This window comes from Bos javanicus, chromosome 18, assembly GCF_032452875.1.
Source record: "Bos javanicus breed banteng chromosome 18, ARS-OSU_banteng_1.0, whole genome shotgun sequence".
Classification (NCBI taxonomy): domain Eukaryota; kingdom Metazoa; phylum Chordata; class Mammalia; order Artiodactyla; family Bovidae; genus Bos; species Bos javanicus.
In genome coordinates this window covers 43021501-43048714 of record NC_083885.1, presented here as the reverse complement: position 1 = coordinate 43048714, position 27214 = coordinate 43021501, and the positions used below count along the sequence as shown (strand labels likewise).

Sequence of the window (27214 nt, the reverse complement as noted above, 5' to 3'; positions counted from 1 at the left end):
AATGGTCTAAATACACCAATTAAAAAATGGAGATTGGGACTTTCCTAGTGGCTCTAAGTCACTTCAGTCGTGTCCGACTCTGTGCGACCCCATAGACGGAAGCCCACCAGGCTCCCCAGTCCCTGGGATTCTCCAGCCAAGAACACTGGAGTGGGTTGCCATTTCCTTCTCCAATGCATGAAAGTGAAAAGTGAAAGTGAAGTCGCTCAGTCTTGTCCGACTCTTAGCGACCCCATGGACTGCAGCCTACCAGGCTCCTCCGTCCATGGGATTTTCCAGGTAAGAGTACTGGAGTGGGGTGCCACTGCCTTCTCTGTCCTAGTGGCTCAGGGGATAAGAATCGCCTGCCAACGCAGAGGACAAGGGTTCAATCCCTGTTCTGTGAAGAGACTCCACTACAACGAGAAGCCCACACCACACAATGAAGAGTAGCTCCCACTTGGTGCAACTAGAGAAAGCCCGCATGCAGTCCCAGTGCAGAGCCCAGCGAAGACCCAGCACAACTAAAAATACAGAAAAAGACAGAGATTGTCAGGCTGGATCAAAAACAAGACCCAACTATATGTTGTCTATAAGAAACTCTCTTTATAAAGACACACATCTAATGCATAAAGAAGATCTACAGTAAGCCTATAGGTAACATCATACTTAATAAGAAACTAAAAGCTTTCCTGGTAAGTTTAAGAACAAAGCACAGATGTCTTGTCTCACCATGCCTGTTCAGCATCATAACTGAAGTCCTAGTTAATGCAATACATGTGTGTGTGTGTATACATGTATACAGTTTGTTCATGTGTCATCTGATTGTCTACACAGAAAATCTTAAAGCACATGCCAAAAAACTAGAGCTAGGAAGTAATTATATCAAGATTGCAGGAAACAAGGTTAATATATAAAAAAAAGTCAATTGCTTTCCTATATTCCAGCCATAAACAAGCAGCATTTGAAATTAAGAACATTTAATCCCACTTACCTTAGCAGTACTGAAGACAAAATACTTAGGTATAAAACTAACAAAATATGTACAAGGTCTGCCTTTATGAAGAAAACTACAAAACTCTGATAAATCAAAGAGTTACAAATGTAGAGAGTGTCTATATTCATGGATAGGAAGATTCAATACTGTCAAGATGTTAGTTCTTCCCAACTTGATCTACAGATTCAATATTATTCCAATAAAAACCCCAGCAAGTTATTTTGTGGATACTGACAAACTGACTCTAAAGTTGACATGGAAGGCAAAAGATCCAGAAGAGCCAACACAATGTGGAAGGAGAAGGACAAAGTTGGGAGTGTGCCACCCACATCCATGGAATCAATAAAAGATGAGTAGTCACCAAGGTCTGAGTCACTGAGGGGGAATAGATAGGTGGGGTTCAGCTGACTTTTTTAGGGCAGTGAAACTCCTCTGTATGATACTGTAATGGTAGATACATGTCATTATACATTTGCTCAAATGCACAGAGTGTGCAGTATCAAGAGTGAACCCAATTATAAACTACAGACAGCATTACAATGACAGGTCAATATCGGCTCATCAATTCTCACAAATATACTACTCTGGTGGGGGATGCTGATAACGGGGGAAGCTATGAATGTGTGGGGCACAGAGTATATGGGAAATCTTTGTGCTTCTGCTTGATACTGCAGTGAACCGAAACCGCCTCTAAAAATTAACCTATTAAAAATAAGCTGACAGTGGGGCTTCCCTGACGGTCCAGTGGTTAAAGCTCTGCATTTCCACTGCAGGGGGCATCAGTTTAGTTCAGTCGCTTAGTTGTGTCCAACTCTTTGCAATCCCATGAACTGCAGCACGCCAGGCCTCCCTGTCCATCACCAACTCCCGGAGTCCACTCAAACCCATGTCCATCGAGTCGGTGATGCCATCCAATCATCTCATCCTCTGTCGTCCCCTTCTCCTCCTGCCCTCAATCTTTCCAGCATCAAGGTCTTTTCAAATGAGTCAGCTCTTCGCATCAGGTGGCCAAAGTACTGGATTTTCAGCTTCAACATCAGTCCTTTCAATGAACACCCGGACTGACCTCCTTTAGGGTGGACTGGTTGGATCTCCTTGCAGTCCAAGGCGGAGAAGGCAATGGCACCCCACTCCAGTACTCTTGCCTGGAAAATCCATGGACGAAGGAGCCTGGTAGGCTGCAGTCCAAGCGGTTGCTAGAAGTCGGACACGACTGAGTGACTTCACTTTCATGCATTGGAGAAGGAAATGGCAACCCACTCCAGTGTTCTTGCCTGGAGAATCCCAGGGACGGGGGAGCCTGGTGGGCTGCCGTCTATGGGGTCGCACAGAGTTGGACATGACTGAAGCGACTTAGCAGCAGCAGCAGCAGTCCAAGGGACTCTCAAGAGTCTTCTCCAACACCACAGTTCAAAAGCATCAATTTTTCGGCACTCAGCATTCTTCACAGTCCAACTCTCACATCCATACATGACCAGTGGAAAAACCATAGCCTTGACTAGACGGACCTTTGTTGACAAAGTAATGTCTCTGCTTTTCAATATGCTGTCTAGGTTGGTCATAACTTTCCAAGGAGTAAGTGTCTTTTAATTTCATGTCTGTAATCACCATCTGCAGTGATTCTGGAGCCCAGAAAAATAAAGTCAGCCACCGTTTCTCCATCTATTTGCCATGAAGTGATGGGACCAGATGCCATGATCTTAGTTTTCTGAATGTTGAGCTTTAAGGAGAGCTTTTCACTCTCCTCTTTCACTTTCATCAAGAAGCTCTTTAGTTCTTCTTCACTTTCTGCCATAAGGGTGGTGTCATCTGCATATCTGAGGTTATTGATATTTCTCCCGGCAATCTTGATTCCAGCTTGTGCTTCCTTCAGTCCAGCGTTTCTCATGATGTCCTCTGCATGTGAGTTAAATAAGCAGGGTGACAATATACAGCCTTGACGTACTCCTTTTCCTATTTGGAACCAGTCTGTTGTTCCATGTCCAGTTCTAACTGCTGCTTCCTGACCTGCATACAGGTTTCTCAAGAGGTAGGTCAGGTGGTCTGGTATTCCCATCTCTTTCAGAATTTTCCACAGTTTATTGTGATCCACACAGTCAAAGGCTTTGGCACAGTCAATAAAGCAGAAATGATGAGATATTAATTTTTTTCCCTAAAGGCTTACTATTCCAGTGACTAAATAGCCTAGCCAGCTTCTTCGTATTTAACTTAGTTTGTACCTTTAAAGTTCCAGAGACCTTTATATAAAAGTTTTTTTTAAATATGAAGTTTTTATAAAAATAATATACATGGCATTATTTACTATTATTCTTTTAATCTACTATAGAAGTCTGTTTTCCAGCACTTTATTCAGTATTCCTGCACTGATAGTCCTAAGTGAGATTGGTGTATATATATAGTTTTCTGTTGCCCTTGCCAAAATTTAGTATCAATATTATTCTAATTTTATAAAAAGACTTTGAAAGCCTTTTTATAAAGGCTTTATATTAAAGAAAAAAGAAAAAAACTTCTATAAAAAGGTGAAGGGCTTCCCAGGTGGCACTAGTGGTAAAGAACCCGCCTTCCAATGCAGGAGACATACGAGGCACAGGTTCAATCCCTGGGTCGGGAAGATCCTCTGGAGGAGGGCATGGCAACCCACTCCAGTATTCTTAGCTAGAGAATCCCATGGACAGAGGAGACTGGAGGGCTACAGTCCATAGGGTCTCTCAAGAGTCGGACATAACTAAAGCGACTTAGCAGGCATTGCCATGTTCTTCATGGGAGGCTTATTTTAGGAACACAGAGAACTTAATATTAGGAAATATATTATAATAAATCATTATTTGAAAGGATCAGAAAGAGACAAGTCATTTTCACTGATGTTACTGTAACTTAATCCAAAGAAATTCAATATCCATCTTAAAAAAAATTTTTATTATGGACAACTGAAGCAAAAACTAAGTAGGAAAGTATAATGAATCTCCATTTCTCAACTCCAGTAATTACTGACATTTTGCTCATCTTGTTTCATGTAATCCCTCAAATTTGCCTGATTTCTGCAGAAATGGTTTATTTGAATGAGGATCCAAATAAGATCTATAGAGTTATCCCTGGGTATATGCAGGGAACTGGTTCTAGGACCTCCCATAGATATCGAAATCTGAAGATGCTCAAGTCGCTCATGTGAAATGGTTTGGTTGGCACACATCTTGAACTCTTTTAATATGTAATAATTCTTTCTTTTCCCCATCCCCCTCATGCCATTCGTATGCTGAAGACTCCAGGTCATCTGGCTCCTAGAACATTTCACAAGCTGTACTGATTACTTTCTGTTAGTGTCATGTTTCTATATTCCCCACATCTTTTTTTTTTTTTTTGTAAGCAGTCAGAAGGCAATGGCACCCCACTCCAGTACTCTTGCCTGGAAAATCCCATAGATGGAGGAGCCTGGTGGGCTACAGTCCATGGGGTCGCTAAGAGTCGGACACGGCCGAGCGACTTCACTTTCACCCATTGGAGAAGGAAATGGCAACCCACTCCAGTGTTCTTGCCTGGAGAATCCCAGGGACGGGGGAGCCTGGTGGGCTGCCGTCTATGGGGTCGCACAGAGTTGGACATGACTGAAGCGACTTAGCAGCAGTAGCAGTGAGAGATCTAGAAAAGTTTCTAAGCCTTTGCACTTGACATTTGGGCTAGACAATTCTTTATTGTGGGGGCTGCTCTGAGCACTGAGTGTATCAGTGCATCAGAGCATCACTTTCCTCTACCCACTAGGTGCTGCTAGCATCTTCTCTTCCTCTTGTGAAAACCAACAATATCTCCAGACACTGCCAAATGTCTCATCTGGGAACTATGATGTAGAGGTTTTATCAGATTCAGGGTTAGTTTTTTCCATTTCTATTCTTTTTCAAACATAACTTCATGGGTACAGTTGTGTTCCCTACCACATTTTAGGAGGCACTTGAATCAGGCTGATAACACCTGAACCCAATTAACACTCAATAAAATTTCTCTCCAAAATATGCTAGGCAAATAATGCTTCAACATGAAAAAATATATCTACCTAAACCCCCAAAACTAGCATAAAGCTTAAAGCAGAAACATCAGAAACTTTCCCATTAAGCCCAAGAACAAGGTAAGGATGGTCACTATCCCCACTGTTATTTAGAATTGTGGAGGTACTCTGTTGCTGTTATTTGGTCACTCAGTCATGTCTGACTCTCTGCAACCCCATGGACTGCAGCACGCCAGGGCTTCCCTGTCCATCACAATCTCCAGGCGTTTGCTCAAAGTCAGGTCCATTGAGTCGATGATGCCATCCAATCATCTTATCCTCTGTTGGCCCCTTATCCTCTGTTGGCTCCTCTTGCCTTCAATCTTTCCCAGAATCAGGGTCTTTTCCAATGGGTCAGTTCTTCGCATCAGGTAGCCAAAGTATTGGAGATTCAGCTTCAGCATCAGTCTTTCCAATAGAATACTTAGGGTTGGTTTTCTTTAGGATTGACCGGTTTGATCTCCTTGCTGTCCAAGGGAACTCTCTAAAATCTTCTCCAGCACCACAGTTGGAAAGTATCAACTGTTTGGCACTCAGCCTTCTTTATAGTGCAACTCTCACATCCGTATATGACTACTGGAAAAACCATAGCTCTGCCCATATGGACTCTGGTCAGCAAAGGGACGTCTCTACTTTTCAATATGTTGTTTAGGTTTGTCATAGTTTTTCTTCTAAGCACCTAGTGTCTTTTAATTTTATGGCTGCAGTCACTGTCTGCAGTGACTCCGGAGCCCAAGAAAATAGTCTGTCACTGTTTTCATCTTTTCCCCTTCTATTTGCCACAAAGTGATGGGACCAGAGGCCATGATCTTAGTGTTTTGAAAGCTGAATTCTAAGCCAGTTTTTCCTCTTTCACCTTCATCAAGAGGCTCTTCAGTTCCTCTTTATTTTTTGCCATTAGTGTGATGTCATCTGCATAACTGAGGTTACTGATATTTCTCCCGGCAATCTTGATTCCAGCTTGTGCTTCATCCAGCTGGGCATTTCACATGATGTACTCTGCATAGAAGTTAAACAAGCAGGGTGACAATACACAGCCTTGACATACTCCTTTCCCAATTTTGAACCAGTCCATTGTTTCATGTCCGGTTCTGTTACTTCTTGACCTGCATACAGGTTTCTCAGGAGGGAGGTAAGATGGCCTGGTATTCCCATCTCTTGAAGAATTTTCCACAGTTTGTTGTGATCCACATAGTCAATGAAGCAGAAGTAGTATTTTTCTGGAATTCCCTTGCTTTTTCTATGATTTAACAGATGTTGGCAATTTGACCTCTGGTTCCTCTGCCTCTTTGAATCCAGCTTATACCTCTGGAAGATCTCAGCACTGACATACTGAGTGCAGCACTTTAACAGCATCATCTTTTAGGATTTAAAATAGCTTAGCTGGAATTCCATCACCTGCACTAGCTTTGTTCATAGTAATGCTTCTTAAGGCACACTTGACTTCACACTCCAGGATGTCTGGCTCTAGGTGAGTGATCACACCATCATGGTTATCCGGGTCATTAAGACCTTTTTTGTACAGTTCTTCTGTGTATTCTTGCCACCTCTTCTTTATCTCTTCTGCTTCTTTAGGTTCATACGACTTCTGCCCTTTATTGTGTCCATCTTTGTAAGAAATGTTTCCTTGATATTTATAATTTTCTTGAAGAGATTTCTAGTCTTTCCCATTCTATTGTTTTCCTCTATTTCTTTGTTCACTTAAAAAGGCTTTCTTATTTCTCCTTGATATTCTTTGGAACTCTGCATACAGATGGGTTTATCTTTCCTTTATTCCTTTGCCTTTTGCTTCTCTTCTCAGCTATTTGTAAGACAACCATCTTGCTTTCTTGCATTTCTTTTTCTTGGTGATGGTTTTAGTCACCACCTCCTGTACAATACTATGAACCTCTGTTGATAGTTCTTTAGGCACTCCATCAGATCTAATCCCTTGAATCTATTTGTCACTTCCACTGTATGACCATTAGGTTATACCTGAATGGTCAAGTGGTTTTCCCTACTTTCTTTAAGTCTGAATTTGGCAATAAGGAGTTTATCATCTGATCAGCTCCTGGTCTTGTTTTTGCTGACTGTATAGAGCTTCTCCATCTTCAGCTGCGAAGAATATAACCAATCTGATTTCAGTATTGACCATCTGGTGATGTTCATGTGTAGAGTTGTCTCTTGTGTTGTTGGAAAAGAGTGTTTGCTATGACCAGTGTGTTCTCTTGGCAAATTCTGTTAGTTTTTGCCTGCTTCATTTTGTACTCCAAGGCCAAACTTGCCTGTTACTCCAGGTATTCCTTGACTTCCTACTTTTGCATTCCAACCCTCTATGATGCAAACGACATCTTTTTTTGGTGTTAGTTCTAGAAGGCCTTGTAGGTCTTTATAGAACTGTTCAACTTCATCTTCTTTGGTATTAGTGGTTGGGGCATAGACTTGGATCACTGTGATACTGAATGGTCGGCCTTGGAAACGAACTGAGATCATTCTGTCCTTTTTGAGATTGCACCCAAGTACTTCATTTCGGACTCTGGTTGACTATGAGGACTACTCCATTTCTTCTAAGGGATTCTTGCCCATAGTAATAGATAATATGGTCATCTGAATTAAATTTGCCCATTCCCGTCCAATTTATTTCACTGATTCCTAAGATGTTGATGTTCATTCTTTCCATCTCCTGTTTGACCACTTCCAATTTACCTTGATTTATGGACCTAACATTCCAAGAATATTGCAATATTGTTCTTTATAGCATCTGACTTTCCTTTCAGTTACTAGTCAGTACAATTAGATAACAGAAAGAATATGTGTAAATATCATAAAGGTATAGTTGAGAAAAGTATTTGCAGATAATACAATTATGAACCTGGCAATCCAACAGGAAATTAATTACAAGTAATAAGATAATTCAATAAGCGTATAAAGCTAACATGCTGTATACATCAAGTTTCCCCACATAACAATACTGAAAACTAGGAAAGGATCCAAGTTATGAGAGCAATAGAAAAAAAAAAAAAAAAGGAAAAAGCCTAATAGCAAGTGTGTGTGTAAGCAGTCCTTGCCCTGAGTATTTCTGACATGAATGGATTTTCGTTACTATGGCATATAGTTAGATGAGTCTCCTAACACCACTGTTCAAATTTCAAAGTATTATTAACTGTGAGTAACTGTAGTGTACAAACTTCACCAGGAGCTCTTTGGTCCACTCTGAAAACAATAAAACAAAATATAATCAGCGACTAATTTATGTGATTTCTTTCAAAGTCTGTCAGTGATTAGTCAGTTGCTTCTATTAATTCAGTCACAGACAGCAAAGCGTGTCGTTATGTCGCCTCCTTGTATCCCAGTGATAAATCCATGTAACAATTTACAAAAATTGATGATCCAAAAAGAGAACTGGCCAACAAAATGGAAGAACACACAGCAAGAAACCCAAAAGTGGTAATGCTGGAAGTGAAATCAGACACAAACGTAAATGGACTTAGAGAACAAACAGCTGACCAGAGGAAAGCTGATGCTGCCACTGCTGAAGCAGCTCTAGGTATGCAGCCAGAGGATCTCCATGACATAAATAAGGAAAGCTGTTCCCAGGGAAAGTTACGCCAGAGAAAAACTTCATATAACAGAAACTCTTGGAGATGTTTCATGACATTTAAAGAGCAAAGGATAAAATGTTCAAAGTTGATCCCTACTTAGAAAGGAGTATGGCCATTGGCCAGGGCACAGAAAAACTGCTCACCCTGTGCTGTAAGGCAAACAGTGAGAACACAAGCACTGTGCAAACTATGCTTGAGTAGAACACTCATTTTCAGTGTTTCTAAGTTTTAAGCTACCGTGTACTAAGTTAATATTACTTTTACTATTTTTCATTTCCTTATACATCTGTAACTAACAGTAAAAGAGCTTAATTTTTAATTTAAAAAATCACAGAACTGTAGGTTTCACAATTAAGATGGCTTTACATAATTTCAGCTTGCCAATCATGTTTATGGTCCCATACTATTGCACAAACTGAGAACTACCTGTATACTTAATGCATACATATATGTGTGCATGGATATGTGCACATACAAAACAAGAAATGTTCACAATAACACAAATGGAGAAAACTCTGCATGCTTATGAAGGACAACAGATGACCTGAAAAAAATGGAAGAGCTCAAACCTTGTTTGCATCAAGTTATCAATTCCTTCTAAATTAATCTAGAAGCTTACCACGATCCCAATACAAATAGCAACACAATTATTTTTAAGAGGAAACTATGACAAGCTGATTCTAAAGTTCATCTGTGCATGTATGTATTACCCAATCAAAACCTCAAACAAGAAACTGAATTATCCACAAAATCTACATACTTCACTTCCTTATCACCATTTCTCCCAAAGAATTTGGAATAGTTTGCATATACAATTGGAAAAATGATTTTTTGTTTTGCGAAATGAAAAAGAGTGGTATAAAGTGTCCATGCAATTTTACAAAATGATAAACCCTGGGTTCACAATAATTGCTTAAGGAGAAGACTACCTTTGTCTTAAGACCTCTTTGTGGGTTCCTCCAAGATCTCATACCTGTTCCTCCTCAAAAGAGGCATTACCTCTCTGAATTGTGTATATGATTTGTTTACTTTCTTAGTTTTATCTTTACGTATCCCTAAAATCTAAAAAGAAATGACACAAATGAACTTACAAAACAGAATCAGACTCACAGAATTCCAGAAGTTTACGGCTGTCAGGGGGAAGGATGGAGGGAAGGGATAGTTTCGGAGTTTGGGATGGACATGTACACACTGCTGTATTTAACATGGATAACCAATAAGGACCTACTGTCTAGCACATGGAGCTCTGTTCAATGTTATGCGGCATCCTGGATGGAAGGGCAACGTGGGGGAGAACGGATACATGTATACATATGGCTGAGTCCCTTCCCTGTTCACCTGAAACTTTCACAGTACTGTTACTCCGCTATACTCCAATACAAAATAAAAAGACTTTTTTTTTTTTTTTAAAGAGGAACTGACGAGCCTCTTGATGAGGGTGAAAGAGAAGAGTCAAAAACCTGGCTTGAATGTCAACATTCAAAAAACTAAGATCATGGCATCCGGTCCCATCACTTCATGGCAAATAGAAGAGGAAAAAGTGGATGCATTTTCCTGGGCTCCAAAGTCACTGTGGATGGTGACTGCAGCCATGAAATTAAAAGATGCTTGCTCCTTGGAAGAAAAGCTACGACAATTCTAGACAGCATATTAAAAAGCAGAAACATCACTTTGCTGACAAAAGTTCATAGAGTCAAAGCTATGGTTTTTCTAGTAGTTATGTACAGATGTGAAGTTGGACCATAAAGAAGGCTGAGCACCAAAGAATTGATGCCTTTGAACTGTGGTGCTAGAGAAGACTCCTGAGAGTCCTCTGGACTGCAAGGAGATCAAACCAGTCAATCCTAAATCAACCCTGAATCTTCACTGGAAGGACCGATGCTGAAGTTCCAATACTTCGGCCACCTGATGCCAAGAGCCAACTTCCTGGAAAACACCTTGAGGCTGGCAAGGATTGAAGACAAAAGGCTAAGCGGGCAGCAGAGAATGAGATGGTTAGATGGCATCACTCACTCCATGGACATGAGTTTGCGCAAACTCCAGGAGATAATGGAGGACAGGAGCCTGGCGTGCTGCAGTCCGTGGGGTCGCAGAGTCAGACACGACTCAGCAAATGAACAACAGCAATCCCAAAATATTGTTTATTCACATATTTTTTGAGCATATAAATATAATCACACTTTATGTATTCTTGTGTGACTTGCTTCTTTGTCTTAGCTCAATGTGTCTGAGATTCATTCATGCTGACAGGATCATTTATTTACCTTACAGGTTATGTGCTTTACTTTGATTTTTATCTCTGTAGTTTCCCAGTTTCCCTGATAGATAAAATATACACATAAACATTGTTTTAAATATTTACCCAGCATTTTAGTCATCTTCACTGGGACAGTTGTTCAATTTTATCTAGTTCACTATACTGTCTGAAATCAGAGTCTCTGCTTTTGGATGTTTAGTTAGAATTGCAAAGCCAATTTCTGTTCTAACTCAACTGGTCAGCCAATGTGGTCTTTATTTAAACATTTCCCTGATTATATAATCTATATCCTTTACACTGTCGTTGTTGTTCAGTTGAGGATGAGTATCTCTCAGAGCTGGAGAAAAGCTAAAATTTACTGTGAAATACTACTCATGGTCAGAAATGCTCTTTTCTAACAATTCAGGGTCTATCACTTTCATTAGCTTTCCTATGTAAACAAGGCATATAGATGAAGCCTTTTTTACTTTTCAAATTTCTTTCTCATTCTACTGGATAAAGATTTATTTCTGTAAATTTTGCTGTTGTTCAATATCCCTTAATATGAGGTCCTTAAAATCTTTTTTAAGAAGAGAAGAGATAAAGCAAGAGCAATGTGCTGAACAACTAAGTCCTAATTCTATGAATACCTGCCTTAGCCTGGCACAAAGGTTATTCTGAAGGAACACTTACAATGGTGAATATTCATTTAAAGATCTAAGTATAAAAAAAAAATGCAGGAACAATCTGAAAATGGTAAGCATTTACTAAAATGATTTTTAACTGATTAGAGGAGAAAGAATACGATAAGAGAACCTTAACTTCAAAGTTACGTAAAGGTAGCTTAAATCTATTTTTACTCCCTTTTAAAGAAAATATTTCTATCAGCTAAAATAGTTTCTTATTTTCATTCCTTCTCTGCTTTTCCTGTATAATTTCATGGGGCAAACCAAATTCTCTTAGTTAAAAAAAAAAATTAGAATGAACCACTATTAATTACTGTCTTGTTTTATTCACTTCACTGCACTTATTTTCTGAAATTCTAGTTTTACCTTTTTATTATCTGTGTTCTTTCATGAAGGTGTAAATTCCATGACTATGCGTTTTGCTGAGTCAGAAAAACAGAATGTTAATGATTCAATAGAAATCTGTGATATCATGATTTTTAACAATATATATTTGGTCTTCATCCCAGTTCTTGGCACAGAGCTCCTATAACCCTTGAATTCCCCAAGAGATAGTGTGATAAAGATCTTCTGTATGTTAATGAGGTGATTTGGGGGAAAGTTTCTAGGTCAGTGGTCCCCAGCTTTTTTGGCAGCAGGGACTGGTTTCATGAAAGACAATTATTACATGGATAGGGGATGAGGGAGATGGTTTCCAGATGATTCAAGGGCATTATATTTATTGTACACTTTATTTCTATTATCATTACATTAGATCATCAGGCATTAGATCTCAGAGGTTGGGGATCCCTGCCCTAGGTAACCTAAGGATGGAAGCTGATTGCCAGAGGAACCAACCATGTGATTAGAGGGTTGGAACTTCCAGTCTCAGAGGACAGACTACTGAGATTCAGTTCAGCCATCAATGGCCAATGATTTAATCAATCGTGCTTATGGAATGAAGCCTCCATAAAAACTTGAAGGATGGTTCAGAGAGTTCCCAGGTTGGTGAACACGTGAAGGGCTGGGAGAGTGGCACACCCAGAAAGCACGGAAACTCCACCTCTCCTGGCTTTGCCCTGTGTCTCTTCATCTGATTGTACACCTGTATCCTTTCTAGCCAATTAATCAAACCTGAGGAGGGAGTCACAAGAACCTTATTTACCTGATTTATGGCCAGCCAGTAGAAGCACAGGTAACAAACTAGATTTGCGATTGGCATCTGAAGTGAGGGCAGTCTTGTGGGACTGAGCCCTTCACTGGTGGGATCTGATGCTGTCTCTGGGTAGACAATGTCAAGACTGAATTAAATTTGCAGGACACTCAGCTAATGCTGCTGAGAACTGAGTTGCTCAGTGGTATGGAAAACATTCGACATCAGAAAATCCAAGGTTTCTGAATCTGGCTAAAAACTTGAACTGAATTTTTCTATAGGCTTTTTCCCATTGCTAATAGGTCAGTTACTTTAATCCCCACAGAGCTAAGAATGTGGTTACACTACCCTATTTCCCTGGCCTGGGGCTTTACTCCAGATCTGATTTAATTAGGAACAATTGTCTTGAGGGGTTAGGCAGAGGAAAGCAAAACCAGATGTCCTGCAGTACTGGAGGTATGACTTGAACATATGTGAAAAGACTGAAGTAGAAACCTTGCAATAGGATTTGTCTTACCACATTCAATTAGTTTTCTGTGCTTTTAAAGGAATACATAAACTAAGGCCCAGAGAAGATTCACTTCAAATTTTGTGATGAATCTAAGAACTCTTTGTGCCACTGTAAGAATCAAAGTCCATCAGTTCATTCTTTCTAAACAAAACACATTTCTTTTCCCTCCAAATTAAACTGTAAGCTAAACTGTTTTCCTTAAAACAAATTCAGGGTTTTCAAAGACTTGAGATTTTTCCCAAGCTAATGCAACTGATAATTCAACATGCTTTCAGATTAAAAGAGATTTAAGAAATCTGTACAGTGGAAGGCAGGCTTCCCAGATGGTACCAGTGGTAAAGAACCTGCCTGCCAACATAGGAGACACAAGAGACACGGGTTCGATCCCTGGGTCAGGAAGATCCCCTGGAGGAGGGCATGGCAACCTACTCCAGTGTTCTTGCCTGGAGAATCCCATGGAGAGAGAAGCCCAGCAGGCTATAATTCATAGGGTCACACAGAGTTGAACACAACTGAAGCGAGTAAGCACAGGGTGGGAGGAGGGAGGGAGGTTCAAGAATGATGGGACATATATTAATATACACCTATGGCTGATTCGTGTTGATGCATGGCAGAAGCCAACACAATATTGTAAAACAATTATCCTCCAATTAAAAATAAATAAATTTAAAAAAATGAAGTCTAAGTTGGTGGAAGTGATGACATGTGACTTCCATGGGTATGTCATAAAAGGTAATACTGCTTTCATCTGCTTCTTACCTAAGCATTCACTTGTGGAACCAGCACACTTGGAAAAGGCCACGTGGAGAAATCGTGTACGTGCTCCAGCTGAGGCCCTAGTCGACAGTTCAACTGGTGAGGGAGCCCTCAGATGCCTGCAACCCCTGTCATCGCAGTTACCTCCAGACTTCAAGTCTTCCCGCTTGAGTCCCAGACCTCATGGAACAGAGACAAGCCACCCCTATAATGCCCTTTCTGAATTCCTGAGCTGCAGAATCCCTGAGTTGAATAGAAGAGCTGCTGTTTTACACCACTAAGTTGGGGGTGGTTTGGCAGCACGTCTCATGAAGAGTTCTCTCTGGCAAAGCAGATACAGGCGGAGTGGCACAGCTAACAGGAGCAAGGGTTCAAGGCCTGGCTCTGCTACCTGGGGAGATAGTGGGAGATCGTTTCATCTACCCAGCCTCCTTTCCATATCTATTAATACAACATTAATAGTAGTAACATTCCTAAGAACGGGGCTGTCATGAGGATCAAGACAGCTGACACAGACTGAGTACTCAGCACATTGCCTGGCCCATGAAAAATGTTAGCTATTATTCTTGTGTGTTAGTCACTCAGTTGTGTCTGACTCTGTGTGACCCCAAGGACTGCAGCCTGTCAGGCTCCTCTGCCCATGGAATTCTCCAAGCAAGAATACTGGAGTGGGTTGCCATTTCATTCTGTAGCCATTACCATCTGTAATATAGCTGTATAAAGACCAGACTTTTTACAATGACTGACCACATATAGGAGGCAACTCTGTCATTCCAAATGTCATTTCCATTGCTTAAACCCTTTCTGGTTTTTTTTTTTTTTTTTTTGAGATTTTTCTTTTACTTTTTGTGTCATATTATAAAACTAGGGTCATTAATACATAAGCACACAGAATTTTTGACTCAGTTAATGTGAATCCCTGAAAATAAGCATCATTATTTTATAAGCACACATTTTACCTCTCCTTTCATCATCTACCTTAATTGCATGACTATTCAGAAAAATCAGCATCAGTTTCAGAGTATAAAGATATATAAGGCCTAAGCACAAAGAAAAAGATTAATACATCTGATTACATTAAAACTAGAAATTTCTTTTTTTCAAAAGATACCACTCAGAGTAGCTTTAAGTATAGAAGATATGTGCAATACACATAATAGACCAAAAAACAAACAAAAACCCTTGCATTCAGAACACATAAAGAACTGCTGCAAAATCAGTCAGAAAAAAGCAGACCACCAATAAAGAAATGTGCAGTTAACACGTGAAAAGATGCTCAACTACATAAATCATCAGGAAATGCAAATGAGAACCACCACAACATATGTACCTACAAGAAGGATCAAAATTCAAGACTGATAAAACAAAGTATGGATGAGGGTCTGAACTGGTACAACCACTGTAAACTGGCATAACCATTTTGGATAACTGTTGACAATATCCACCACACCTCAATGTAGCATGTTCTACTGCTGCTGCTGCTAAGTCGCTTCAGTCGTGTCCGACTCTGTGTGACCCCATAGACAGCAGCCCACCAGGCTCCCCCATCCCTGGGATTTTCCAGGCAAGAATATTGGAGTGGGTTGCCATTTCCTTCTCCAAGTAGCATGTTCTATTACCCCCATATTCCATTCCTAGGTATACACCAATGGAAAAGAACCCATTTCATGAAAAAATATGTAAAAGAATATTGGCATTATTCATAATGGGGGAAAGTCTGGCCAATAATCTAAATACCCATCAAGAGTAAATAAAAAATAAATTGTGGCATAATCTTAAAATGGAATATTATACAGCAACAAAAAGGAACACATTAATCCTACACTGAATTACACACAATGGTGCTGAATGAAAGAAGCTAGACGTAAAAGAATATGTGCTGTATGACTTTATTCACATTAAGTTCAAAAACAGGCAAAACTAATTTATGATGTTAGAAGTCAAGATGGTGGTTACCTGGTGGGGGATGGGGTAGTGAGTGGAAGGGCTAAGAAGAGGGTGCTGCTGAGAAACTGGCAATGGTTTATTTCTTGGTCTGAGGAATTACAATGATGGGTTTAATTTGTGACCATTCATCAAGCTGTATGCTTTTGATTTATGTAATTTTCAGGATATATGCTGCATTAAGTTATAAAGTCTATTTCAAAATTTTAAAAAAGAGAGACTTAAGAAACACATCAATCAAATGCAATGTTTGGACCTCCTGATATAAACAAAATAACTCTAATAAAAGATACTTCTGAAACATTTAAGGAAATACTGGGTATTTTTAGACTGGGTATTAAAATAGGATTGGTACTAAAAAATCAACATATAGTAATATATCTGGGCGACTCTTCTACTTAAGGAAGTATATTACCACATATTTATTTTCAAAACACAATAAATATATAGAACCAGAGCCATTTTATAGATGAGAAAAACTAAAGTATACAGATAACTATCAGTCATTTGAGCCCAACACTGGACTTCCCGAGTGGTGCTAGTGGTAAAAAAACCTACCTGCCAATGCAGGAGACCTAAGAGATGCAGGTTCGATCCCTGAGTCGGGAAGATACCCTGGAGGAGGGAATGGCAACCCACTCCAGTTTCCTTGCCTGGAGAATCCTATGGACAGAGGAGCCTGGAGGGCTACAGTCCATACAGCTGCAAAGAGTCGGACACGACTAAAGTGACTTAGCACACAAGCACATCAGTCATTTACTGAGTACCTAGTATGTACAGGCAGCGTGCTGAGTGCTTCAGTCCAAAGCCCACGTATGTCCCTGTCTGTCATGTTGTTCCTCCTGCCTTCCGTTTTGCCATGTAGTTTTGGAACCCAAGTACTTATATAATTATGTTTCTAAGGGAAAATGGGCTCAAAGCCACAATCAGGAGGAACCAAGAGCAAAGTGTTTTGTTGTTCCATCTCCAGCTAGTCATTCATAAAAGTGGTATCACAGGAAGGAAACCAGCAGTAACTCTAGTACCGCAATATTAAGCTAAACCAGAGACAATCTAATATCTGAAAATTTTGAATGCACCTTTAACTAATTTTGGGGTCAATGTTATAATTATCGTAAGTGGTATGTGGTTTACTTAGAATGTTCCTTAATAAAGCACTGAAAAGAACAAAGTTTGCTACATTTGGTAGATCTGACACAGGATGAGGTCTTTTTAATCTTTCCCTGTCCTAACATGGGAATGGAAAATAGCTCTCTTCCTTCTGCAGTGAGGACAGGGTTTCTGAGATGTCCTCATGAGCCAGGCCCTTCAGTGCTCCAAGAAACACGCTATCAGAAATGAACAGTGTACGCGCTCTGAGAAAGCAAGCCTCAATTCTGACCATAAGTGTGCTAGGCAGCAAAACTGAATGAAGCATACATGAAATAAGCCAGGAAAACTATGATAACTCAATATTAGATCAGATATCAAGAAGGCTATGCTTTCTATCAGAAAGTCCTAGAAACATATTGGAAAAGAATATGGTAACCCATAATGCTCTGTAGAGTGCAAATCTCATGAAGACAAAGGGGAAGTATTTAAAGAAGATTAAAAGAAGAATCACAGGATTTGAAAGTTGGAAAACAAGTGTTACGTGAAAGGTAATAATTACATGGAGGGGTGGGCATGACATTTTTTCTAAGGCACTCAGGTCAAACACAGTGAAAAAGTACAGTGTGAAAAAATTTGGAAAATAACCTACTAAGACTTCTCTGATGTAACAGGAAGAAGATTCTCACTGTATGTATTCATTATTTAAAACCATATATAATTATTTAAACCCATACACATATACTCTATATTAAAACCACGTATATATATAGAGAGAGAGTGAGAGAGAGTGTGCCACAGTATGGGATCAAGCAACGGCAATTTAAGGTACAGTCTGCCAGGTCCTCATTTAGATATTAATATAGTAACTTTCCCACAGTGACCTGGGTCACATCTATAAAACCTGGGAAGAGAGTTAAAACAGGAACCAAGTTTTGTCAAGGGGATAGAAAAGCTCAGGGCACTGCTGAGCACTATCGGTCACAGTGACTTGGCTTGGCTTTGACTGGAAACTCGATGTTCCCTGATGGCTACCAGTAGAACACACTGCCCTGTGACAGCTGGACAACCTTTGCAAAAATATCTGTATCTTTACTATACATAAACAACAGGTAGTTTATTCTCCAGAGGCAAAGTTTAAGCAGTAATTATTTCTATTTATCAGCCTATCTTAATCAACTGAGAACACCTATATTTTCTGAATACATATTAGAATGAGCTTTTGTAAAAAATCAAGTAACAAAATTAAATGATCTTACTCTATACATGGTAAGATTTATTTTCAAAAACAGAATCTTTCACAGGGAATTTTATTGCTTTTAAGTTTTAAGAGTCTTTTGCTGGACTATTGAATACTTAACTACCGAATTATTGAAATGTACTCTAAGCAATGAAAATTGCTATGATAATTTATACCCACATGAAACTGACAGATACAGACATCTTCCTTTATTGCTGCTAGGCAAAATCTAGTCAAAAATAGGCCTATCATCCTGAGACTAAAGCTTAAAATTCAAGTTCTTTAACAAACTACACAATACTCGTGAAACCAGGAAGTGAAAGTTTCTTAGAGCTTAACCTATGCTTAAACAACTGTTTCGAATTTTTAATTACTTCCACTTTTTCCTTTACAGTATTGTAATACAAGTATTAAAACTCCAGGATCTTCACACTTACCTGTAAGGCTTGTCAGAGTTATGGATTCGTCTGTGGTTTCTGACACCAACGTATGTTGTACTTGTATAATCACATACATCACATCTATACTGTTTCTGGACTGAAGACTTATTCCCTGGACAAAGCATTTCAGTTTTAGTGATGTGATTGGATTAGATTAAAACAACAATATTTACATTCCACTGTAAATGAGAATTTATACCACACAGTATTAACATTTCAATGCAGGTTTTCTCACTGGTTAATAAAGTCAACAAGCTTTACAGGTTCTCCTGAATCTGTACTTTCTGTGGATATAAAGTGAGGATCATCTGATCTGTAAAAATACATTGGGTTAGCTTCTACATAACCTTGTACAAAATTCTAAACTATAATGAACCTGATGCCAGCTGCCCTGCTGACTGAGTTGCAACTGATTTAACCAGAGATAAACTGTGAATCTGAAAGGTGTTGGTTTATAGGATATAGCTTATATAGCCCATATAGGATATAGCCTTCAGGAAACACTGATTGCCAACCAGCTGTAATTTAATACTATAATCCAGTACTGTAAAGTACAGCTACAAAGCATCTACAACAAACTCAATATACAAAGTCCAAAGCCTTTTCACTCTGTAGGTTTCCTTTGTTTGTAACTTACAACAGAAGGAAAAGCAAAGGCAAATTATTAAGTGCTATGTAATGCAGTATAATTATACCCCATAAACGGACAGTTTAACAAGGACTAAGGTAAACATGCAGCTCTCTGAAATCCAGGAATCACAGATCCATGGAATTAGGCCCTGTTACTAAACTCACTCTGCAACAAGGCGCTGGGTGTGAGGGTTGGGCAGGATTCAAATCAGGGTAAGCTTGAGGCAATACAAGCAGAATGACTTGATCATAGAAAACTATTCCCGAAGATATTCAACAATTTATTTACTCTTCTGTCAGCACAAAGTTCATAGGCCATTCATAGCCTGAATGCTTTATATTCAGAAACAGAGCGAGCATAGAAATTGCAGAACAAGGCAGAACAGGAAGAAAGCTTAGATAGAACACCAGCACCCGCTGCAGAAAAGTAAAATTGGTGATACAAAAGAACTCCCATACGGAAATTTTAACAAAACAAAGAAAATCCTTAGGTTAAATTTAAGCTTTCTAAAATTGCAATTTTCTTTGGCTAATAACTACTTTTGCCAGGCAGAACAAAAATGTCCTAATTTCCTGGTATAAATCTGTAACATTAATATACACACTAATCATAATTATAATCTAAGTACTGCTCTTAATTGGTGGGTTAAAAAGTTGGACTTGATTATAAGTGGCACTACTCCAGATATAGTTTAAAAAAAAAAAAAAAAACCCGAAAAAAAGAAGTGTGAAATATTGTATAATGGTTCTGTGTGAGAAATATTACAGATCAATGACAACTAATAAAAATGACAGATGGGAAAACTTAATATAGCACAGAATGAGAGGCTGTGTTACTTCAAGCAACTGTTTCCAACGGAAAGAATACTAGATTTAAATTTCAAAAACTTGGGCTCAGTCCCTGCTCTGCCACTTAGCATGAGTGTGATCACGGGCAAATTATTTCCCCTCTTGAGGACTTGGTTTCCTCATCTACAAAATGGAAATACTGGAACCTTCTGCATGGTTTGTAAGCCCAGGAGCATGCTTTACTTCACCGCAGTCTGTACGTTACCTGTGTGCTGGTGTCAGTCTGACCCGTCACTAGCTGGAGCCTCCCTGAGGGCAGGGATCTGCCTGTTCTGCTTACATAAAATCCCCAGGGCTTGGCAAATCACAGGTTTACAATAAAGAAGAATTAAGTTTCGTTAAGAAACTCCATATGAAAGTGCTCTGTCTACCGCTCTCTGAGTATCTGTGGTGTTTGTTAATGTACTCGTTAATACCATTGTGTGTTCCTCACTGGGCTGGGCCCCTCAAGGGCACTGACACCTCGACTGCACTTCAAGCACTTAGCACAGAATCCAGCTCACGATGGGCACTCCTTACCTTCTGGCAGGACAAATGTCTGAGGTGCTATTACACTGGGCCTCTGAGTCAAAAATGAGCTACAAGTTACCTGGGCTATCGTGACAGAGACTCGAAGCCACAGAAATATACATCACCCCTCTTGTTTAATAAGTTTATTAAATGGTTAAAAGTGTTAGGATAAAATGTGAATCATTTTCACCTTCTTTGCGAGCTCAAAGCTTGTTCTTCAGCCCAACCACCAGATTCTGAAATATCTAATATTGAATCAATAAAGCATCAGTGCAGATTAAGCAAGCAGGAATTCTCAGTCATCTGAATTGTTATCCTACCAGCAAATAGAGTTAAATAGGGGGTGGGGGGGTGAGGCATGAAGAAGCAATTTAAAATCTATACATGTAACCCTAAGAAACAAGAGTTTGAGCCACAAAGGAAAGCTGCTGCAAAATGGAATGTGGTGGAGAGATGTAATGCTATGAAGCCCAAACTGGTTATTTTAATTCTGAGCTGACATTTCAATCTTTTTAATTCAAATTGTGGGTTTTAATTTGTTAACTCATTTGGACAGTTTTAAATTATTGCTTTTGGAGATGGGGCTAGAAAAGACATATTCCACCGCTGGTAGTAACCGCAGGTGGTACCAGTGAGTAGTACTTACTTTATTCCTTCATTAGGGATTTATGGCCCAAAGATATCAAATGTTTTAATGTCTCCTTTAAAGGGGATATGGAAACATAATGAATTAAAATAAAAGGAGGCAGTTAGGGCTATTTTGTACAAAGGAAACAAAACAGTTTCAGCTCAGCCATCTATTGCGGGAACAGATGCTATGTCATAAACTCCTTTTGTTTTGGATAGTTTTACAGGGATGACATCTGTTTGACAAGGGAATTTTGGTGCTACAGTGGTGTCAAAATCAGTTCTTTCAGAAACATTCTAGAATCAGTTATGCTTTCTGGGGTATAATTTAATGAAACATTATGGTAAAACATTTTACTCTGCAGTTGTTTCTAACTTTAATTCTGAGGAAATCTAAAAAGGAAAGTCACCCCAATATGTTTTATTTCCCATAAACGCTATGTACCACAATTGAGACATTTAAAGGATATCAATTTAAGTGAGCTGATGCAAGGAAGCACAGCTTATTACACTTTATCCCTAATTCTCCGGATGTGGCATCCGCCTTTTCATGGAACTCTAATTAAATCTTTTGATTCTAATATTCCTATTAGCAGAAACTCGGCCGACTGGCACCTAACTGGTACATAAAAAGAGCCTGTGTTGTTTTTTTTTAAATAATGCAGATGAAATCTGGCAGTCACACTTGGATAAGAATAAGATCACAGCAGGAAGCCTCAGTTAAAGTTTGAGGTGGGGGCCTACCATCTGCAAAAGCTCCGTTCTCAGTGGGTCAACCGGTGCTGAGAGAGGGAGGAGGCTTTCCTTCCGCGCTGCAGCTTCCCTGGCTTGCTGGCGTGTTACCTCAGGGTTTCTGCTGTACCTGGCTCTTACAGGACAGCGTGAATTTCAGAGTACATCTACCTACAGTTGAAGCTGAGTACTTCCTAACAATATTCACTTAGTACTCAAGAGATAAGAGATAAGATTCACTCACATAGTATAAAAACAGAGGAGAAGAGACGCAGCCTTAGTCCTGAAAATAACTCACATGACAACAAAGGGCATTTTTTTTCACTTCGTACACTAGTCAATTTCATCTATATATACATTAAAAAAAAATGCACAGATACCTTCCTGAACACATTTTCCATCAGTTTTATCACTGGAAATTCTGGACTCATTAGAAGTTGCTATTGACAAGGTATCTGGAAGACTGTGTTGCTCCCTCTCATGGTTCCTCAGTTGACTCTAAAAAATTGAGAGAAATATGTAGTTTTCAATAAACACAGTTGCACAGTTATTAGGAGGCTACAGAAAGGAGTGAACTGCTTTCATTACCAGTATTTAAAAACCAAATGCACTAAAAGATAACTTGACACATTTGACAACTTACAGGAAGAAATACACTAGCGAAAACACAATCTTATCAAAAAGGCAAGTTAGTTCCTCTTTCCACGGTCTCTGAAAGGAAGCCACTGCTGTCTTAGGGGCGCTTGTGCAGAGTGTGTGTGCGCTTCCTGAACCACTGCTGAGCCCAGAGGAGGAACAAGCAGAGTCTTCAGAGTAACTCAATACCTTCACGAAAATCAATCCAATCAGTTAACTTTTGCACTTCTGCCTTTAAATATCAACTAAATGTGTAAAAGAGACTTCACTGAACTGTGACTCCAAGGACCTCTTCCTCCTCATCCCCACCCCCATGAATCAAGTGTATCAGCAGAAGAAACTGGAACTTGCCTCTGCAGCGCATCTGTATGGGCTGCTTGTCCAATGGCCAGAGGCCACTTCAGAATTACATGAGAGCAATCCAAGTGAGAGTAACTATCTCTGACTCAGAGGCTTTTTTTTAAAACTCTTGATTACCTATTAATTACCAGTGGACCTGGACCCCAACACTGGCTAATACAAGAGCAAAATTCTACATCTCAGTTACCCCTTTAGGGATACATTCCCTGCCCCACCCCCTCACCAGTCAACTGGCACACTGAAGAAAAGTTCTAAACCAGTGATTCGGTGGATGCAAATTTCCTTTACAAAAACAGTACTTCATACTGGTTGCTGGTTTTAGGTGGCACATAAAATGAAAATCAGTCAAGGTAATCCTTGAAAGTCCTGTAAACTTCCCATAAAATATAACACACATGGCTCTGTTTCCACTGCACTATCTTTCATTATATCTCATACAGTCCATTTCTCCCTGTGCAATGGTATAAATCACCCTTGGCTTGTCGTGTGGCAGCTGACGTGAATGACTTGCATTTAGGGGCCACGTAAGATTAAAAATAGGTATTTTTTTGCATTGATGACATAAGGCTAAATGTGAGTCAGATGTGTGTACAATGTCCCTCCACAGTACATCCCCTTGCAATTTCCTTGCACTTTAAAATCAACACAATTTTAAAAAGATATACACGTGAAAACACTAAAGCAATAAACACAGGATCTGTTAAAGACGGGGCATGCGGGGAAAAAGAATCCTATGCCAGACATCCTGACGACCCAGATTCCAGTCCCAACTTTAACATTAATTAATAGGCATGCCCTGGGCACATTACCAAACTATTCTGGGCCTCAGTTTCCCTATCTATAAAATGAGGTGGGTGGACTGTACCTAGAAAGCTCCCTCTTTGCTCTAAAACTCTACGGCTTTCTGAAGGACTTCACGAGCCCATGCTTACCTTATAATGGAAGGAGTCTTCACACTGCTTGCACTGGTATATTCTTGTTTTGCAGTGGTTGATCATGTGGCTCTCCAGGTCTTTGCTGTTGTCGGCAATGTGCTCACAGATGGGACACTGGTAGGGCTGTCTCTGCCGATGGACTCGCAGGTGCTGCTTGATGTAACCCTTGTTACCGCTGCTGTAGTGGCACAGCCGGCAGCGGTAGGGCCGCTCGGCGTTAGGGATGTACTCCACCACACTGCTTCCTGACAAACTCGCATCGCTGTTGGGTTGGCATTGGGCGTTATCCTGCAACTCTTTCAAAATGTCATCATCGGAAGCATTTTGGTCTGTCCTTTCCCGTAACTTTTCAATCACAGTGAGTAGGGACATGCTGATGCCCGTCTTAACCTGCCCGTCTGCCAGCTCCTGCCTACCCTCTGGGAGTGCTACTAAGGTAGAGTTGCTTTGGTTGAAACTAGCTAACCCCTCAGGAGAGTTTTTCAGTGGGGACATCATTTTAGAATATGCTGCCACTGCCCCGTCTACTTGCCTTTGTCCGGTGTCCGGGTCTAAAAGGTTTATGTTCCCATAGTGCCCAAGGTTGGTTCGTGTTAGTTCTGCAGCTCTTATGGGCATTGTAACCAGGGCTTCCGCAGCTAGGGAGTGTAGTCTAAGAGACTCAGAATTTGTCCTTCTTCGGCCTGGTGGAGCATTCTCATCAGTAGCCAGTCCTTTGTTTATTAGCTCACTGTCTTTCTTCTCTGAGTTGCCCCAGCCTATGATCAGCCCCCCGATATCAACAGTGCATTTATCAGCGTGATAGACTTCACCTCTTCCTTCACACACGAGCTTGGCTTCTGTTGGGCTCAGGCTTTTCCCCTCCTCGATTTCGGCGTTCATGAGGAAATGTTTCTGTGAAAGCGTTTCTTCGGCACTTGGCAGACGCTCCACTATCACATTAACATGGCCTTTTTTATTTGGGCTGCTGCTGATGATTTTCTGTGCTGATGAAAGCAGGCTGTCACCAACCAGGCTCTCCTCGGCATCAGAAATCACCTCAAGCATTTCTTCCTCATTAGGGTCAAGGGTAACTGACTGACTGAGATGAACCCCACCTTCTGCACTCTGCTCCAAAGGAGAGGAAGACGACAATGGCTCTGAGCTGCAAATCTGCACCTGCACTGACGGCCCGTTGTGGATACTCAGTTCGTTGTCTCCGATGGCAATGACTACTGCGTGGACACTGCTGGGTGCAGCAGCCACTGAAGAGTCTAGTAGGCCTAGGGGCTCGTTCTCATTTTCAAAGATTGGATAGGAGCAGTCGACCTCCCCGGCATGTTTCCAAGCATGTGTTTTCAACATTCTCTGCTGCCCACAAGTGTAACTACAAAACAAGCATCGATACATGCCATACTGTTCATAGGCATACCATTTCCTCTTACCTATTTCTGCCACGGACGCTGTTTGGACAGTATGAGTCTGTAGGTTGTCCACACTTGCTGGGATGTCAGGAATGGTTTCATTCTTTCTTTCTGAGGTTTGGTGACACAAGGGGTTGGTGGGGCTTATGCACTGTTGGGCTTTGGATTGAGTGTGGCTGTTGGCATCATTTTCATGGTCATTTACCACGTGAGCTTCAAGTTCCTCTTGGCTTTTTGATGTAATATGGCACTCTGCGCACATTAATATCACTTCATTCTGCTGACCATGCTGCTTGATATGATCTTTTAACACAGAAAAAGATGATGACAGAAACTTACAAAGGCTACACTGGTAAGACATAGCCTTCCCATCACTCTGGGCAGGAGAGTCAGGGGTAAAATGTATTTGAGACATCTCAGCCCTTCTAATATCAGTAGCAGGTGACTGGGTTACTTTAGCTGGAATCTCACAAGATTCTTGACTTTCAAGAAGAGAGGGTGCTGCAGCACTAGAACGTGGCCGTTTTTTGCCAATTAAAAGACATTTTTGTGACTTTTCATGTTCCACTATCTTGCTTAACTTCTGGATAACATGGATTAATGGATCTGTTTTAGCTTTTCTTTGTTCATCAATTTCCAGTGATGAACTGATGACAGTTTTGGCAGTCAACATAGCTTCCTGTTCCCCAATATCTGGCACCAACATGGCAACACTGCTGCCTTCTTCCATATCTAAAAAAACAGAATATATGACAGAAACACCAGGTTACAGGATCATTATAGGCATATAATTCAGGAAATCTAAACTACTCTTAGGAGTTTAAGCTGATCTAAGTATTTTCTAACCTGGGAGCTCCATACTGATATACTTGGCCATCCTCAGTAGAGACTTAAATTGCTTAGAAATTTTCTTTGGAGTGTTGTCCCCTATTGAGACAGATGATTAAGGTCTTTCAATCCTTCATTTCTTTCTTTGGAAGTGAGCTAACGACATCTCCTTTTTTCTTGACTTTCTTTCCCCTAAACATCTAGTTGGACCTAATCAGTACTCCTTTTGTACAATGCCAGAAAAAAAAAAGACTGCTATTCCATTATTAAAGGGCTACAGTCATTCTCAGGGCATATGCAACCACCTCAAGTATTATGAAACACCATTCTGTAAATTCAACACATGAATGATGCAATTCTCAGGACACAATTTCTTGCACCAAGTATAATTGTGATTTATTACTAAAACCATGAACTTTTTTTTGCCTCCCCAGATCTTTACAACTGTGAAAGTATGGGCATGTAACTTTATGTAAAGGGCTTAGAGAATTTTGAGAAGTATTATACAATTGAAACTAAATAAAAGCAATGATCCAGTTCCTCCTTTTATTTATTTTCCTGACGATAAACCACAAACTACGCTGTGGTTTTTTTAGAGGTCATATTAGTGGTCAACTATTACTCATACACACACACACTCAGATACATATACATTATATATATGGTTTTTTTCTGAAAGGGAAAGGGGCAGCAGAGAAGGCAAAAACTGATATCCCAGTTGTGTTTTAGGTCTAAAAAAGCACAGAGGCCTTAAAAGGGGTTATCTGTAGGTTCAAGTAATGTGTCATGGCCAAGGAAGGCATTCAACATGAAATGCTTTATCTTTTAGCCTAAATCTTGAATACTTTATTTTCTGGCAGAACTTTCAAGCATTTCCTTTGGCTTAAAGTGAGATTAACTTGTTGACTTGGAACACATTTTTAAGTTTAGGCTTTTTTCCAGCACCAAGTTTTGTTTTTCCACATTTTAGGTGCATTCTGGAATCTTACTCACAACATTCAGTAAATGCCAGCAAAATTACTAGAACTAGCTACAGGGCCAAAGATCATATTCTTAAACCTCCGTACAGGCTCTGAA

The 27214-nt window shown here is 40.0% G+C and overlaps 1 protein-coding gene across 3 annotated transcripts in view; it reads right to left on the bottom strand.

The window, feature by feature from the left end:
- ZNF507 (zinc finger protein 507) overlaps positions 1-27214 on the bottom strand; it is a 42896-nt gene that overhangs the window by 8425 nt on the left and 7257 nt on the right. For 2 of the 3 annotated variants that reach the window (XM_061387883.1, XM_061387882.1), the window contains 3 exons: positions 23904-26041; positions 22356-22473; positions 18625-18739 (listed from right to left, as the gene is read on the bottom strand). In XM_061387883.1, coding sequence (XP_061243867.1) covers positions 18625-18739; positions 22356-22473; positions 23904-26039 — 2369 coding nt within the window. In that variant the 5' untranslated portion in view covers positions 26040-26041. The remainder of the gene's footprint in view (positions 1-18624; positions 18740-22355; positions 22474-23903; positions 26042-27214) is intronic. The other variant, XM_061387884.1, reaches the window with a different exon arrangement.